The following is a 15,922-nucleotide window of genomic DNA, read 5'->3' as shown; positions in this document are numbered from 1 at the left end:
TTTACTCTAGGACTAATATGGCTCATCAGCAAATCAAATACTAAAACAACAGTTCATCAGCTTTTTCTTAGAAGAGAAATGCTGCCCACTAAATCATTACTAGGCCCCAGATTAGTATTTTTCTCCCTTTTGAATCCCAAAATTTCTACCAAGTTCACAAGCCAAATAACAATGGAATTTCATTATTTCATAACATGCCAGTGCCTGGTATAGGAAGTCCACATCTAATAGTTTAATTCTGGCAAGAATCAAGGAAAATTCTTGCGTTCCAGGTTTCCCATTTGACATTTTTCTTGAGAAAAAGGGGGGAGCCTTGGCCTCTGCATTACAATCTATCATTACTTATCCATATACCCAACCCCCAATTTAGTTACAATCTTGCATTGCTTATCAAAACCCGTAAGGAACAGATCAAGCTCTAACAAACAGAAGACATCAAGCACCTATGTTCCACCTACAAAAAATCCTACATGCACAGTTTTCTCGTTTCTTTTGAACAGCTCTTCTGGTAAGATGAACAACTAGTCTGCTAGCAGAAATGAGAGGAAAACAACAGATTGTGTAAAAACCAAGAACACCGGAAGTACAGCCATCTGACCCTTTTGTGCTCACTTCAGGATGGCATCAGCAGTACAGCAGACACACATCAGCAGCGTCGTATTTCTTTCGGAACCAACATACTAGCCGGAAGTACAACCATCCTCCTCGCCAAGAACTAGACAGCCAAGAACCGGAAGGATGTGTCGCCGGTTGTGATGCGTCCCGATCTGGTCGAGGAGGGGCGGCGGAACTCCTTGGCCTGGCCTGTCCTGGTCGCGGGTGTCTCCGCCCTCGCCGGTGGTGATGAAGAAGTGGAGGGAGCTGCTGGCGGAGGCACGACGGCGGAGGGACGACGGTGGATGGACGGCACGACGGTCGCTTGCCCTGCGCCGCCAGGAGAAAACGCGAGGGGGGTGAGGCGTTTCTTTTCCACGCCAACCCGACGGGTCTTGGAGGGTTTTCTCGGGCCTTACCGGGCCAAAACCGGCCTACCGAACAGCCCACAAGTGTTTTAACGTGTTTTGAGGTGTTTTAATTGAGCCCGAAAATTACACCCGAAAACCGGCCCAAACCTGAGACAAAACACTGGCACCGAACAGTGCCTTAAGTGGATCACCAAAGGTTTATCGAACTCAGGGAGGAAGAGGTCAAAGATATCCCTCTCAAGCAACCCTGCAATCACGATACAAGAAGTCTCTTGTGTCCCCAACACACCTAATACACTTGTCAGATGTATAGGTGCACTAGTTCGGTGAAGAGATAGTGAAATACAAGTAGTATGGATGTATATGAGTGGTAATAGCAATCTGAATAAAATATGGCAGCAAGTAAACATGCGGTAGAACGAGTAAATAAACGGTGTTTGCAGTATTGGAAATAAGGCCTAGGGATCATACTTTCACTAGTGGACACTCTCAACATTGATCGCATAATAAATAATAACTTCTCTCATTTGTGCTACATATACTCTTGTTTGATAATGAACACCATTCGTTGCGTAGGATTACACGAACCCTCAATGCCGGAGTTAACAAGCTCCACAACATTCGATATTCATGTTTAAGTAACCTTAGAGCATAATAGATCTTTGCAAAATAGACCGAGTACTAACATAGCATACACACTCGTCACCTTTACACTATGAAGGGGGAATAAATCACATCAATACTATCATAGCGATAATCAACTCCATAACCTACAAGAGATTATGATCATAGCCTACGACAAGAACTACACGATGCACACACTGTCACCATTACACCATGCAGGTACTTTAATAACATCACATGAGTAGCACATAGACTAGTAGCGATACAAAGCGCATTGCAATCATAAAGAGATATAAATAAGCACTTCACTATGCCATTCATAACAGTGAATAAGTATTCTGTGAAATATAGCCTAAGAGACCCACACGGTGCACACACTGTCACCTTTACACACGTGGGACAAGGAGTCTCCGGAGATCACATAAGTAAAACCCACTTGACTAGCATAATGACATCCAGATTACAGGCATCATCATATGAATCTCAATCATGTAAGGCAGCTCATGAGATTATTGTATTGAAGTACATAGGAGAGAGATGAACCACATAGCTACCGGTACAGCCCCGAGCCTCGATGGAGAACTACTCCCTCCTCATGGGAGACAGCAGCGGTGATGAAGATGGCGGTGGTGTCGATGGAGAAGCCTTCCGGGGGCACTTCCCCGTCCCGGCGGCGTGCCGGAAAAGAGACTCCTGTCCCCCAGATCTTGGCTTCGCGATGGCGGCGGCTCTGGAAGGTTTCGCGTACCGTGGCTTATTCGTATCGAGGTTTTAGGTAAGGGGGCTTCTTATAGGCGAAGAGGCGGAGTCGGAAGGGCTACAGGGGGCCCACACAACAGGCCGGCGCCCCCCCTCTGGCCGCGCCGCCTTAGTGTGTGGGGCCCCTGTGGCCCCCCTCTGGTCCCTCTCGGGTGTTCTGGAAGCTTCGTGGATTTCTAAGATGTCGGGCGTTGATTTCGTCCAATTCCGAGAATATTTCCTTACTAGGATTTCTGAAACCAAAAACAGCGAGAAAACGGAACTGGCACTTCGGCATCTCGTCAATAGGTTAGTTCCGGAAAACGCATCAAAACGATATAAAGTGTGAACAAAACATGTAGGTATTGTCATAAAACAAGCATGGAACATCAGAAATTATAGATACGTTGGAGACGTATCAATGGGGGAGGAGCTTCGAGCTCTGCTCGTCGCGGGCGAGCCGCCGGGGCCGCGCGCACGGGCGGGAGGTGAAGCCTCCGCGCCGCCGCCGGAGGAGGCAGAGACAGAGAGCCCCACGGGAGGAAAAATGAACTAGGGTTAGGGTTTGGTCCGTTGGCCACCCTTTTTTTATCCCGGCCGAAACAGAAGGGGAACCGTCGGATTCGATCCGACGGCCAGGAACATGCGGAGCAGGCTCTCCGTGTGGGCTCCGTGGCTGGGCCGCGTGGGCGCCGTGGCCAGACCGTGTGGGCGCCGCGGGCTGGGCCGTGTAGCAGGCCGCCGCGTGGGCGAGCCGTGGCTGAGCGCCGCTCACCGCGTACAGGCCGCATGGGCCGCGGGCCAGGCCGCGTTAGCAGGCCGCTTCGTCGGTCCCGCGTCAAGGCAGCGTGGGTAAGCTGCGCGTCGCGCAGGGCGTAGTGGGCCGCGGGCCGCGGCCGCGCTGTACAGTAACAGTCAGTTTTTACTGATTTATTAATTACAGAGGCATTTTTTGGCAGTTTTTTGGGTCATTTTTTGGCCAAATTTTGTCTAGTTTTTTCTGAATAAAAAGGACCAACGAAATATTTGTTCAGAAATTAAAAAGTAAAGGATATGCCTCTGTAAAGTTCAAAAGTCAAATAGTTCAAAGTGACAGTTTCCGCTACAAAATAGAGAAGGAGCATTTTAAATGCAAAAGTGACAATTAATTTAAAAGGTTTCTTAAAAGTGATTGTTGAAACAATTATGATCCTGTCATTTGTGACCAACGTCATTGATGGTATGATCATGTTTTGTTGCAATAATATGTGCAAAAGTGACAATTAAAAATGTTAAAGAGATGTTTAAAGTGATTATTGTGACAATTATGGTTGTGTTATTTTTTGACCAACGTTATTAATGACATGATCGTGATTTTTTGCAATAAGAGGTGCATTTATCTCTATTTTCTGCCCAATGGTGATATAGATTTAATTGCACAAATAGTTGTATGTTCTAATTTTGACCAACGTTGGATTATTACATGCAATTGTTGTTATGATCTCATTTCATTGTGGTTTAAAGGAGGGTACTACTTGATGAGCTGCATCAAGGATGTTCCAACCCTCAGAGGTGACAACTACACTGAATGAAGAAAGAAGGTCGATTTGCGCTGAGGTGGACTGGGTTCCCACAGCCGGTCTGGCCAAAAGATCTAGTCAGAAATGACAAGGATAATGATGCTGCATGGCAGAATAAAAGGTGGCTAAGTGCCATTTATAAAGAATACAATTGAGATCGTTATTGCGGGCTCAATTGCAGAGTGTGCTTCCGTAGGGAAGTATCTTGAAAGAATAAAGAGCCAGTTCACTGGTTTCTTCAAAGATATGTGCGACCCAGCTGCTGTAGCAACTGGTGACAGAAAAGTACACATTGACAGGAAGGACATGGCAAGTGTGCCATATGGTGTAATAATGCTTATGTGGGTATTGTCTGTGTGTAAAGTGAATGAGAAAAAGTGTTGTCCGTGTCGGACAAAGAACAAAAGAAAAGAAAAAGAACTGATGAATCGTCGAAATATGGCATTGTCGCTTAGGCCATATTTCGAGGGGGAGAATAGAAAGGCTTGTTAAAAATGGTATTCTTCCTCCATTAGAATTCTCAGCCATAGAACAGCACATTGATTGCATTAAAGAAAAATTTGTAAAGCAGATTAAAAAAAAGGGTGCAAATCGATGCACAACAACACTAGAAATAATTCACACCGAGATATGTGGGTCATTTCCTGTGAAAAGTGTGGATGGCTATGATTCGTTCAGAACATTCACGAATGATTACTCCCGATATGGTTAAATTTATCCAATAAAAGAAAGAACAGAAGCGTTGGATAAATTCAAAATATTCAAAGCTAAAGTTGAAAATCAGCATGATAAAAGAATAAAGATAGTCAGGTCTGATCGTGGAGGGGAGTACTACGGTCGACATACTCCATATGGCCAAGTCCCTGGACCGTTTTGCAAGGTTTCTACAGAGAGACTGGAATAGTCGCCCAGTACTCGATGCCGGGCGAACCTCAGCAGAATGGGGTAGCTGAAAGGCGCAACCGTACCCTTATGGATATGGTGCGCAATATGATGAGCTATTCCACCCTACCATTGGGATTGTGGATTGAGGCGTTAAAAAAACCGCTATTCACATTCTAAACAGAGTATCAAGCAAATCGGTGCCCAAAACGCCGTATGAGCTATGGACAGGGAGAGTGCCTTCTCTAAACCACCTGAAAGTGTGGGGGAGCCCTGCTGAGGCCAAAGTATTCAATCCAAATATCGCAAAGTTAGATACCAAAACAGTCAGTTGCCATTTTATTGGCTATTCTGAAAAGTCAAAAGGTTATCGTTTCTACTGTCTAGAGAAATACACAAAGTTTGTGGAAACGAGACATGATGTCTTCTTAGAAGACGAAATGATGAGGGGGAGCATGGTAGCTCCGAAAATTGATCTTGAGGAGAAGAGGGTGCGTGCACCTAATCCGATGACTCAAGAGCCATTTTTGCGCTACCATGTGCACCTGTTGTGGTGCAGGCGCCTGTTGTGACTCCACCCATGACAACGATGAGTGAAAGTTCGGAACCTGTCCGTCAGGAGCCGAATGAACCATTTGTTGAGCATGAAAGGGAGCAACAACAACCACCTCCTGAAAAGTACAAAGCACGAAGGATTTACACAAAGAGAAGGGATAGATTACAATGAGACATTTTCTCCGGTCTCATGTAAGGATTCCTTCAGAATCATCATGGCACTAGTTGCACATTTTGATTTAGAGTTGCATCAAATGGATGTAAAGACGGCATTTCTAAACGGGGATTTAGAAGAAAATGTCTACATGAAACAACCCAAGGGTTTTATCATGGAAGGCAAGGAAGAAATGGGGTGCCGCCTAAAGAAATCCATTTATGGATTAAAGCAAGCCTCCAGACAGTGGTATCTAAAGTTTAATGAAACAATTAAGAGATTTGTATTTAAAGAAAATATTGTGGACAATTGCGTTTATGCAAAGTTTAAAAGTGAGAAATATATTTTCCTAATCTTGTATGTGGATGATATTCTGCTTGCCAGCAGTGATGTTAGTCTACTGCAAGAGACAAAGAAGTTCTTGTCCTCAAATTTTGACATGAAAGATCTTGGTGAAGCGTCATATGTTTTGGGCATAGAAATTCACCGAGATAGAAACAATGGAGTATTAGGACTATCGCAAAAAGGCTTATTTAGAAAAGATTCTAAGTAAGTATAATATGCATAAGTGCAGTGCCACACCTGCCCCTATAGTCAAGGGCGACAGTTTTGGGAAACATCAAAGTCCCCAAAATCAATACGAGCTCGATCAAATGAAAGCGGTTCCATATGCTTCGGCCATTGGAAGCCTACAGTATGCACAAGTGTGCACTCGTCCTGACTTAGCTTTTATCACCGGAGTACTCGGTAGATATCAAGAAAATCCAGGTTTTGAACACTAGAAAATGGTAAAGAAGGCATTGCGTTATGTGAAAGGCACAAAGGGTTACATGCTAACATACAGAAGATCTGATTCCCTAGAAATAAGAGGGTATTCAGATGCAGATTTTGCGGGGGATAAAGATGATAGAAAATCCACATCTGGATATGTATTCACCCTCGCAGGGGGAGCTATTTCGTGGAGAAGCTCCAAACATACCATAGTTGCATCATCCACGATGTATGCAGAGTTTATAGCATGTTATGAAGCAACGGGGCAGGCATTATGGTTAAAGAAATTCATTCCCGACTTGAAAGTGGTAGATTGTATTGACAAACCACTAAAGATGTATTGCGACAATGAGCCTGCAGTATTTTATGCTCACAACAAGTCGAGTACAGCTACTAAACCAATTGAGGTTAAGTATTATGTTGTGAAACACAAGGTCCAGGATCAAACAATAAGTCTCGAGCATATAAGGACAAAATATATGCTTGCGGATCCGCTAATGAAAGGCTTACCACCCAGCGTGTTCAAGGAGCACGTAGCCGGCATGGGTTTAAGGGAAAGTCTTACCTATCCTGGATCATAAGAGGCCCAAAAGTAAAAGAATTTGTTTCAAAACAGAGAAGTGTATTGTGGCTGCTCGATTCTATCGGCAATAGAGCCGTGACGATGAAACATGTCCTATGGACTGATCCAAAATGAAACGAATAAAGTGAAAGTATAAAGTTAAAAGAAAAGTTGAGATCAAGGGGGAGAATGTTAGGATTGATCTCTACCGCACTGCAAGCCCAACGGCTCCGGCACGACCCCTTGACCTCGTCCGCGCCCTGATCGGGGGCGCCCAACCGTTCGCTGGTTGGTGGACCCCTGTCGCCTGCACTATATAGAGTGGTGGGGGCCAGTGGCACTCGGTACGAGGTTACCCTGAGCTGCCACTCGCCCCACCAGACGACCCACCGATTATGGTTAGTGCAGTGCCGACGGGAAGCTCTGCCGCCACCTCTCTCCCTCAACCTCACGCCGTCATCGTCGCCATCACCACCATGACAACTTCCACGGGTTCGTCCTACTCGCAGGGACAAGGTAAACCCACAGTACCAGTATTCGTTTACTCGTTTACAGACATAGTAATACCCGGCATTAGATCTACATCTAGACGGTCCTAGAGATTAAACAGACAAATGTTAAAATTGGCTTCCAATCCTTTCATTATCTTATTATCCATCTAATCAACACTACAGGAATGGACGCATACGCCGACGGCCAGCTGCCCTCGGCGTAGCCACGTTTGGCCCTCGGCGTAGGCTACGCCGACGGCAGCCCTCGGCGTATGGCGTTGGCGTTTAGGTCCCTCGGCATAGACAACATTGCCGTCGGCGTAGCCCCGCCCGACGGCAAAACTGTCGTCATACAAATTTGAAAAATTTGAATTTTCTTTTTTCCAAAAAAATTCGAAAAAAAAATTCGAAAAAAAATAATTTTTTTTATATGCCGAGGGCTTTGCCGTCGGCATAGAGTTTTAAATTTTTTCAAATTTTAATTTTTTTCACCATTTTTTTCTTTTTTTTACTTGTTTATCTTTCACCCATACACTTTTAACTCTAAGTACACTTAATCGTAGGTCAAATTACAATCATGGTTAAACTTCTCGGCCGGTCACCCATCCTCACACTACTCCAACCTCAGCACGCTTAACTTCTTGGTTCCATTCGGATGAGCTTCCCTTAAAGAATTGACACCTTACTGATAATAATAGCCTATCAACCCTATTAACCCTTGGATCATGATGTCACAACTCTTTATTTTTGAATTCCAAACAATTACATAAGTAAACAACAATGAATATATAAGTAACAATGAATAATAATATTGAATTCAAATAACAATAAAATGATTTTATTTTTTTGGTTTTTTCCTATTTAATATGGAATAATTGATATCTTTAAATCAAAAAATCGAAATTCCACAAATAATATGTCTAAATCGATCAGAAAAATGAGAGGAATCTAATTATGACGTCCAGCTTGCCATCTGGCCAAAATGGCCCCCTCGGGAGATGCGAAATGGCCGTACCGGACGCGCTGGTGCACCGTTCGCCAACATGCTAAACGGAAAAAAATTAGCACATAAAGTGATGTGTTATAGACCTAAAAACATTTTTCGCGGAATTTATTGAGCGACGGAAAGTGTACCCCTAGTTCAAATCCGATCAGTTTCCAGGGATTCGGCGGGACACCGCAGGAAGCAACAGTGATTTCCAGATAGCTAGCATGCACATATGGCATGTGATATGTGGTGCGGAGGCGGTGTCCTACCACTACGCGGATGTCTCGCGCAATACTAAAATACGCCTCATGTTGCTGCTTCACAAAAAAACTTGTTTTGGCACCCCGAAAATGAAAAACCATCGCCCATGGGTCGGATTGGAAATCCGCTCCCGGGGCCATGCCTTCCTTCCCAGGGACCACGCACGTGCCAAATATGGCCTCGTTCCGACAAACTATGCGGTGTCACAGGCCGTTTCCTGCTCATTTGCCCTAAAAGCCATACAACTCCGGACGTGATAGCTCTGTTTGTGAAGGGTTTTCCAAAATAATCGCCGTATCCTAATTCTAATTTTTGGAGTGGTTACTAGGACACATAAAATGACGCCATGCGGCTCCAAGGGATTTTCTAACTTAGTTTAAATTGCCATCCGGCCAAAACGGGCCCCCACGGAGATGCGGTATGGCCGTACCGGGCGCGCTGGTGCACCCGTTCACCATCGCGCTAAACGAAAAAAAATTAGCACATAAAGTGATGTGTTGTAGACCTAATAACATTTTTCCCGTAATTTATTGAGCGACGGAAAGTGTACCCCTAGTTCAAATCCGATCACTTTCCAGCGGATTCGGCGGGACACAACAGGAAGCCGCAGGGATTCCCAGATAGCTAGCACGCACATATGGCATGTGATATGTGGTGCGGAGGCGGTGCCCTACTACTACGCGGAGGTCTCGTGCAATACAAAAATACGCCCCATGTAGCTGCTTCACAAAAAAAACCCGTTTGGCACCCTGAAAATGAAAAAAACCATCGGCCATGGGTCGGATTGGAAATCCGCTTCCGGGGCATTGCTTTCCATCCCAGGGACCACGCACGTGCCAAATATGGCCTCGTTCCGACAAACTATGCAGTGTCACGGACCGTTTCCTACTCATTTTCCATAAAAGTCATAGAACTCCGGACTTGATAGCCCTGTTTGTGAAAGGTGTTCCAAAATAACTGCCGTATCCCAATTCCGTCTTTTGGAGTGGTTACTAGGACACATAAAATGACGCCATGCGGCTCCGCAGGATTTTCTGACTTCGTTCAAATCGCCATCTGGCCAAAATGGGAACCCGATGACATATAAGAAAGTGTTTGAATTGTTACTATATTAACATGATATACATGATTCAAATATGCATGATTTTGACATAAACGGATAGAGGATGTTTTTCTGAACATTTTGATAACTTATACGCATTTTTCTGACATCATATGAATTAGTTATGATTTTTACAAAATTAGACAAATTTGACAAATAGTCTACGCCGAGGGTGGCCGTCGGCGTAGCCCTGTCTACGCCTAGGGCCAAACATATGCCGAGGGCTGCCCTCGGCGTAGACTTCGCTACGCCGACGACAATGATATGCCGAGGGTGAGACTCGCTGGCTGGTCGTGCCGGGCCATACGCCGACGGCCCCGACATTTGGCCGTCGGCGTATGCCACGGCCCTCGGCGTACGTCGCCATTCCTGTAGTGCAAGATAACTAGCATGTCAATATGCTTAAAAGTCCTAGGGTTTTTACCTCAAATCTTCTTAATATTAATATAGTGATCCAAGCTATTGAGAGAGGCTTGAATTTCGTCTTACTCCAACTTTAGCTTCGTGAGCAAGAGACCCCATGCTTCAGTTTCAACATCTGTTGTGCGAGCTACTCAGTTGAATACATATATCAACAAGCTCCACGGTATCTGCAAAAGGCAGTGCAATGCCAACTTTGCAGAATTGTACAGTTCTCGTCGAAACTTTGGCCAAACATTTTATTTATTCATATACAAGAGCATCTGATGACGTGTTAATGGCGATCACCCTCTGTCTGCTCCAGGTTCGAACCCCGTTTACAGGTGCAGTACTATTACTAAAACGTTAACGAAGCTACGACTGGCGAGGGTGTACGCCTTTCTTTTTTCTTCAAGCTGTTCGTAGATCGCCCTTGTCAACCGTATGAACTGGGACGGCAGGGATGGACTCCCACCACTCCCTCCAGCGCCTGCTGCCCCGCGGGTTCGACACAGCCTTCGCAGCCCTTGTGTTCCCCACGAAGATGGCCACCGTCAGCCCCATCAGGACGTACTTGAATGGCACCACGGCCAGCGCCACGGCGAGCCCGGTCAGCATCCATATCACCGTCTCTGTGTGCTGCGAAACAGAGCGCATAAGTGTCCAGAAACAAGTGTGTAAGACAGTAACCCAGCAGACAAGAGAGAAGAGACACTGCACAGAATGATCAGTGAGATGAGCTGATGATACCTTGGGTGACCTGGCCAGGACGATGGACCATAGCCTGAGGATCACGATGTTCGCAGTCTTGACGTACTCGTGCACCTTCTTCATGTTGTGCTGCGCTTCCACTATGCTTTCCATTGTTGTCTTGTCTGATGAAGTGTCGATGATCACCTCTGAGCATATCTCACCAATTTTTCGCTGCCTGGCCCAGAACATCGCACTTACTGCTAGTATCAGGGCTGCCGCCAACGCATAACCAACCCACTCGCTGCATTAAAAAGAAAGGAACTTACACACTAAGTTCACTGTTCTCAGCTCAAATGCACTCAAATTGTTGACCAGATAGAAATATTGCAATTAAGCTATAATATTTGATATAATTATGTGTGCAATCTTACTTGTATATGATCAGCAAAGTTACAGCAAGGACACTGCCCGTGAGGGGCGGATTATCCCACGAGGTCACCTGTTGGATCACTGGACCCAGCTTGCTGATTGGGCTTACCAATCCCTGGGTACACAGAACACATGTGTTCAGTAGTATGAAGAAGTCAGGGAACAACAGCGCCGACATTTAAATATATATAGAATACGTGATCAAATGCCTTTTTACCATACCACTAATACAAGAAGGCTATCAGTGAGACCTTCTTCCTTCATCCCTTCAATGGGAGCATTAGCAACCGTAACTTCCCTGGCCTCATCTCTTACTTGATCAATAGTGTTCCCAAGAGAGGTCAAAGGTTGTTCATGGCTACTTGAGTCCCTGTCGTGCTCTTTAGCCATCTCCGCAAATAAGGCGATTGGATCCGACTTATTCAAACTCTTGAACACATACGATGCACTGAATGGAGTTATGGTCGATGTCTCTTTCAGATTATTCGCGAGTTGCTCGAGCACAAAGTCACCTTTTGGAAGGTTGTCATATAGTGAGAATATTAGGAAGCTAGAAGGTGGTGGTGGTGACATCCTTAGCATCTCCCTTGCAGCTTGGAGCCTTATTACTCCCAATATGACTCTTGAGTGTACCTCCCATTTGTGAATGGGGGATTCTATATTGTACGTGGATATAAAACGGTGAAGAAAGATCACTTCTCTTATCATGGTAAGCCACAAATCTCGCCGTATTGAGCTGGTCATCTCCGGAAACTCCAGCAGCAGAGGTTCTGGTCTGCACAGATGAATTAACGGTTACTACCCAACCCAACAAATATTGGATATTGCTTGTTTGCGTGATAATAGTAAAAATGTACACTTTAAGATCTCTAAGTTGGCACCAAAAAAGATAAGCTAAGATCGAACTTACAGTGATGTGAATTCGATGGCTTTGTCAAACAATGGTGCACCAAAAGGACCTGTCGAGGCTGTTGTAACTTGTTGATCCATTCCAGTGTCTGAAAGGTCAACCTTGAAAGCAGGTCCATAAGATAATTTGCCGGAAGCCTCAAAGTACAATGCCTTGTTGGTCAGAGTCAGCCTACCTATATAGTCCATAAGAAATTAAAAACATAACTGTTCATATTTCATATGTACAAAGACAAGATCACAAAGAAAACAGACTGGACGATGAACAAGCCGATCAGATTGATTACCAGGCCAACTGGTTGTTCCAATGTGCCGAACCACCCTTTGTGTTCCGGCTGTCCCTTCCATGTCCAAAATGAATTCATCTTCAGCAAATTCAACTTCTGTTGGAGTTGGCAAGTTCTGCAAGGACTTGAACGACCTACGGGAATCACAATAATAATCCGTTTTGAGTACAGTGACATCCAACTGTGAACTTACTTTTGCAGGATCCGACTAAAGTTTATTGTAAAAAAAAAAGTGCACAAGTAGTGTCTGAAACAGTGTTTCTCATGAGTATTTTGTGACTGAGCTCTGACGTACTTATCCATTTCCTTGAGGAATTTGTCATAAGCAGGATAGTGGAGCCTGTTAGCTGTCGTAGCGGTGAGGGCTTCAAAAGTGAATCGGGCGTTGACAACGTCACAAGCCAAAGGGAATACAGATCCAAACCACACGTATGCATCTTCTCCAACAGTCGGTTCTTCGTTCACCTACGGGGTTGTTAATTCAATGAATAAAACTAGACCATGTTATACGGATCGATGTTCAGTCATAGTCATGTATTTGACACACTTACAAGAAGGGGCATCATATCCGAATAGAACAGTGATGTGTCATCACCCATCACAGCTTCATTTGCTACAAGGGGTTCCTTCCTGTCTTCTCTTTCTTTCGATATGCTCTCCTGCAATATTTAGCGCATGGAGTCGGTTCAGAATCGGAACATTACCATCAGGTCATGTACATGTCTATATTCACCAACCATGGTAGTTTGTTGATCTGAAGGAGTGGGTGTCTCCCAAGCTAGCATCATATCAAACGTGAACCTACTAAACGATCCCTCGTGGATTGTGTCTCCGAGGTCAGGGGATGTTAGCGACTGCAGTGCCCGAAGGCTGCAATACTCAACTAGTCTTCTTGAATAGTTATCCAGTGCAGCAGTCTTCAGTCCCAGTTCGAAGTCCACGACTAGATCATCCACGCTTTTGTTCAAGGTCCTGTATGACATGGACATGTTGGTTACTCAACCTAGATCAGTTACAACCATTGTGTAGGTAAATAAAGAAAAAAATTCTACAAAAATTGTAGCAAATCTTTAATCTCTGTTTAAGTTGAACGCCCTGACAAGTCATAAGACACAGCTACAGACTAGTATTTCCTTACCACCAGGTCCGAATTATATCAACATGATGGACGAAGCATGTAGTGATACTATATATGGACTCGCTATTGGCTACACAGGGAACTGAATTTGTCATCGTCTGTGCTCCCAGATAATTCCCACTGAACAACCTAAACACTTTTCTTCAATACTACTTTTAAGAAAAAAAAAGGTGAATAAATTCCCCAAACTAAATTGCAAAAACATAACAAAATCACCATAATATAGTGCTAATATATACGGAGTCCAGCACAATATGGCCAATTTCGAGTTTCTTTCTAAGTGACCGAAAAGGTATATCGAGCGCCACGTTTCATCGGCCGAGAATGGTGCACCCATCTATCCTAGGGCCTCTCGCACGAACGCAGAGTTTCTTCCACAAATCGACGGAGAAATCAAAAGAACGGATCGAGAAGAGAGCGATTGCGAGCTGATGCGATTAATTAAGGAAGAATGGAGATAATCTACGAGGAGGGACGGGGCGGCGCACGCACCGGGAGCACTGCTGCAGCACGTGGTTGGCGATGGAGGAGAGGTGCTTGCGGTCGCTGCCCCCTCCCGCCGCCTTCCCTCGACCGCCGCCGCCGCCCCCCGCCTCCGGCGCCGCCATCATTGCCCGGTCGCTAATCACATCCGTATCCATGGCTAAATCACTGGATTAGTTCGTCTGCGTGCGCAAATGTAGCTCGGTGTGGTGTGGGAGAGCGAGCCGGTCCGCGCGCGCGTGTGGCTATAGGGTGGCGTGCATGCGCACATGCAGCTCGCCACCGCGGCGCGCTCCGCTTCCACGCGTCGCCCGCTCCCGCCGCCGACGTCTCCTCCCTCCCGTTTTTCCCTTCGCGTAGGCTCGGCTCCCATGCCTGATCATATCGTCACTCCCACCGGCTAGATTCCAGAATCTGACTGACATTAATCTGCGGCCACTAGACGGGCCTCCGCTCTTGGGGGGCTTGCGAGATTGGTCACCCGTAGCCCGTGGGCGGATGCCAAGGCCTTCAAAGGGATAGGGGCTCCTATTTGAGCCTATACTTGTAGAGATTTTTAGATGGGGCCCATCTCGAAATTTGTAGGTTTAGTAGTTAAAAAATAAATTAATTCAGCGAAAAGTATACAAGGACAGGTTTCAAAGATTTCTAGTTTAAAAGAAAAGAAATGCCACTTTTTTTTATATTTCTGTGATATTTTGCATGGCCAACTCTATAAATATGAGCCCAGAGGCGAAACACAATATATTGCGCTAAGATGGATCATGTGGCAACAAAGTTTGTCCCTCCATTTGTGGCAACAATGTATTGATACTGTACATTTAATTACTTCGTATCATGAACGTGGACAGTGTAGTGTATACTCCCTCCTTTTCATGGCATAGGGCGTAAAAATTCCAGCGCGTGGATTAAGGAGTAGTAATGCGGTTTAATATTTTCCGGTCATGCCCTTATTAATTAGCCTAGAATTTGTTGCATGCAGCTCCTAGTTTTAAGGCCAGCCACGCACCACCAATCAGCCTAGGATTCCACCTAAGCGCACCCAATCAAGACCCACATTGTCTCCTTAATTCTAGCGCGAGGGAGGGGCAAATTTGGAAAGCTAGCGTTTCTATTGCACCTGCGCCTTATGCCTTGAATAAAAACCAGAATTTTTTTAACGCCTTAAGCCCTGGTATGGAGGGAGTAGTGTATACGATGTATTTGCCTCCGTTGAAAAACGAAGTACTCTAGTTCACTTGGCTTCCAAAGGAAACCCTCCCATGCATCTATCTCGAGGTGCAAGAAGAAACCGTGCATAACACGAGCTAGCCTGCAGAAACAAGCACAATCTTGTCTACTGTCGGGTCGTCTGGTTAGAGGGTGCTTCGTAGGGTTTTCTGGTGTTGCACCGTTGGGCTTCATGTTTTGGGGATGGATCGATATCCAATGCCAACTCTGTTGGCATTAGTTGTTGGACCGGTGCTACAGCCCGGGTAGCAACGACCACAGCTCCACTCCTCAGGCAGATGATTTATCTGTGCTTGACATCGACAAGATAAGTGGGGTGAAATTGAGAGGTTTTCTAGAAAGGCAAGACCGCAAGAGATATACAACTCGATACACAAAAAATATTACACAAGTGGAGCAAAGAAAGAAGGTTGATCGGTTATTTGATAGTAGCTGCTTAGTGAGCTTGTTGCAACTTGTAGCTTAGGCTTGCAAAGAGGGAAATTATGTATTCACTCCTATGGATTGCATAAGGATATACTACAATAATAGAATTCTCAGTCCTTTCTTCATCAATAAATGTAAAGCGTGTCAACAAAACGGAGTCGGTCATTTCTTGATTGCTATCACGAGCGGAATATAATACAAGTAATAAAATCCACGAGATCATGGAGAAACATTATACATAAGTTTGTCCATATCTTTGACTAAACTTCACATCGA

At 45.1% G+C, this 15,922-nt stretch overlaps 1 protein-coding gene across 1 annotated transcript; it reads right to left on the bottom strand.

Annotated features, from left to right (window-relative positions):
- Nucleotides 1–10,462: 10,462 nt before the first annotated feature.
- LOC124694708 lies at nucleotides 10,463–14,148 on the bottom strand. The gene is made up of 10 exons (XM_047227663.1): nucleotides 14,000–14,148; nucleotides 13,107–13,341; nucleotides 12,921–13,028; nucleotides 12,665–12,834; nucleotides 12,370–12,503; nucleotides 12,084–12,258; nucleotides 11,396–11,948; nucleotides 11,176–11,288; nucleotides 10,802–11,045; nucleotides 10,463–10,690 (listed from the first exon to the last, which is right to left on the bottom strand). Exons 1-10 carry the CDS (start codon nucleotides 14,146–14,148, stop codon nucleotides 10,463–10,465), a joined length of 2,109 nt encoding a protein of 702 aa, XP_047083619.1.
- Between the last annotated feature and the right edge of the window lie 1,774 nt (nucleotides 14,149–15,922).

This window comes from Lolium rigidum, chromosome 3, assembly GCF_022539505.1.
Source record: "Lolium rigidum isolate FL_2022 chromosome 3, APGP_CSIRO_Lrig_0.1, whole genome shotgun sequence".
Classification (NCBI taxonomy): domain Eukaryota; kingdom Viridiplantae; phylum Streptophyta; class Magnoliopsida; order Poales; family Poaceae; genus Lolium; species Lolium rigidum.
This window is presented reverse-complemented; position numbering and strand designations above follow the sequence as displayed.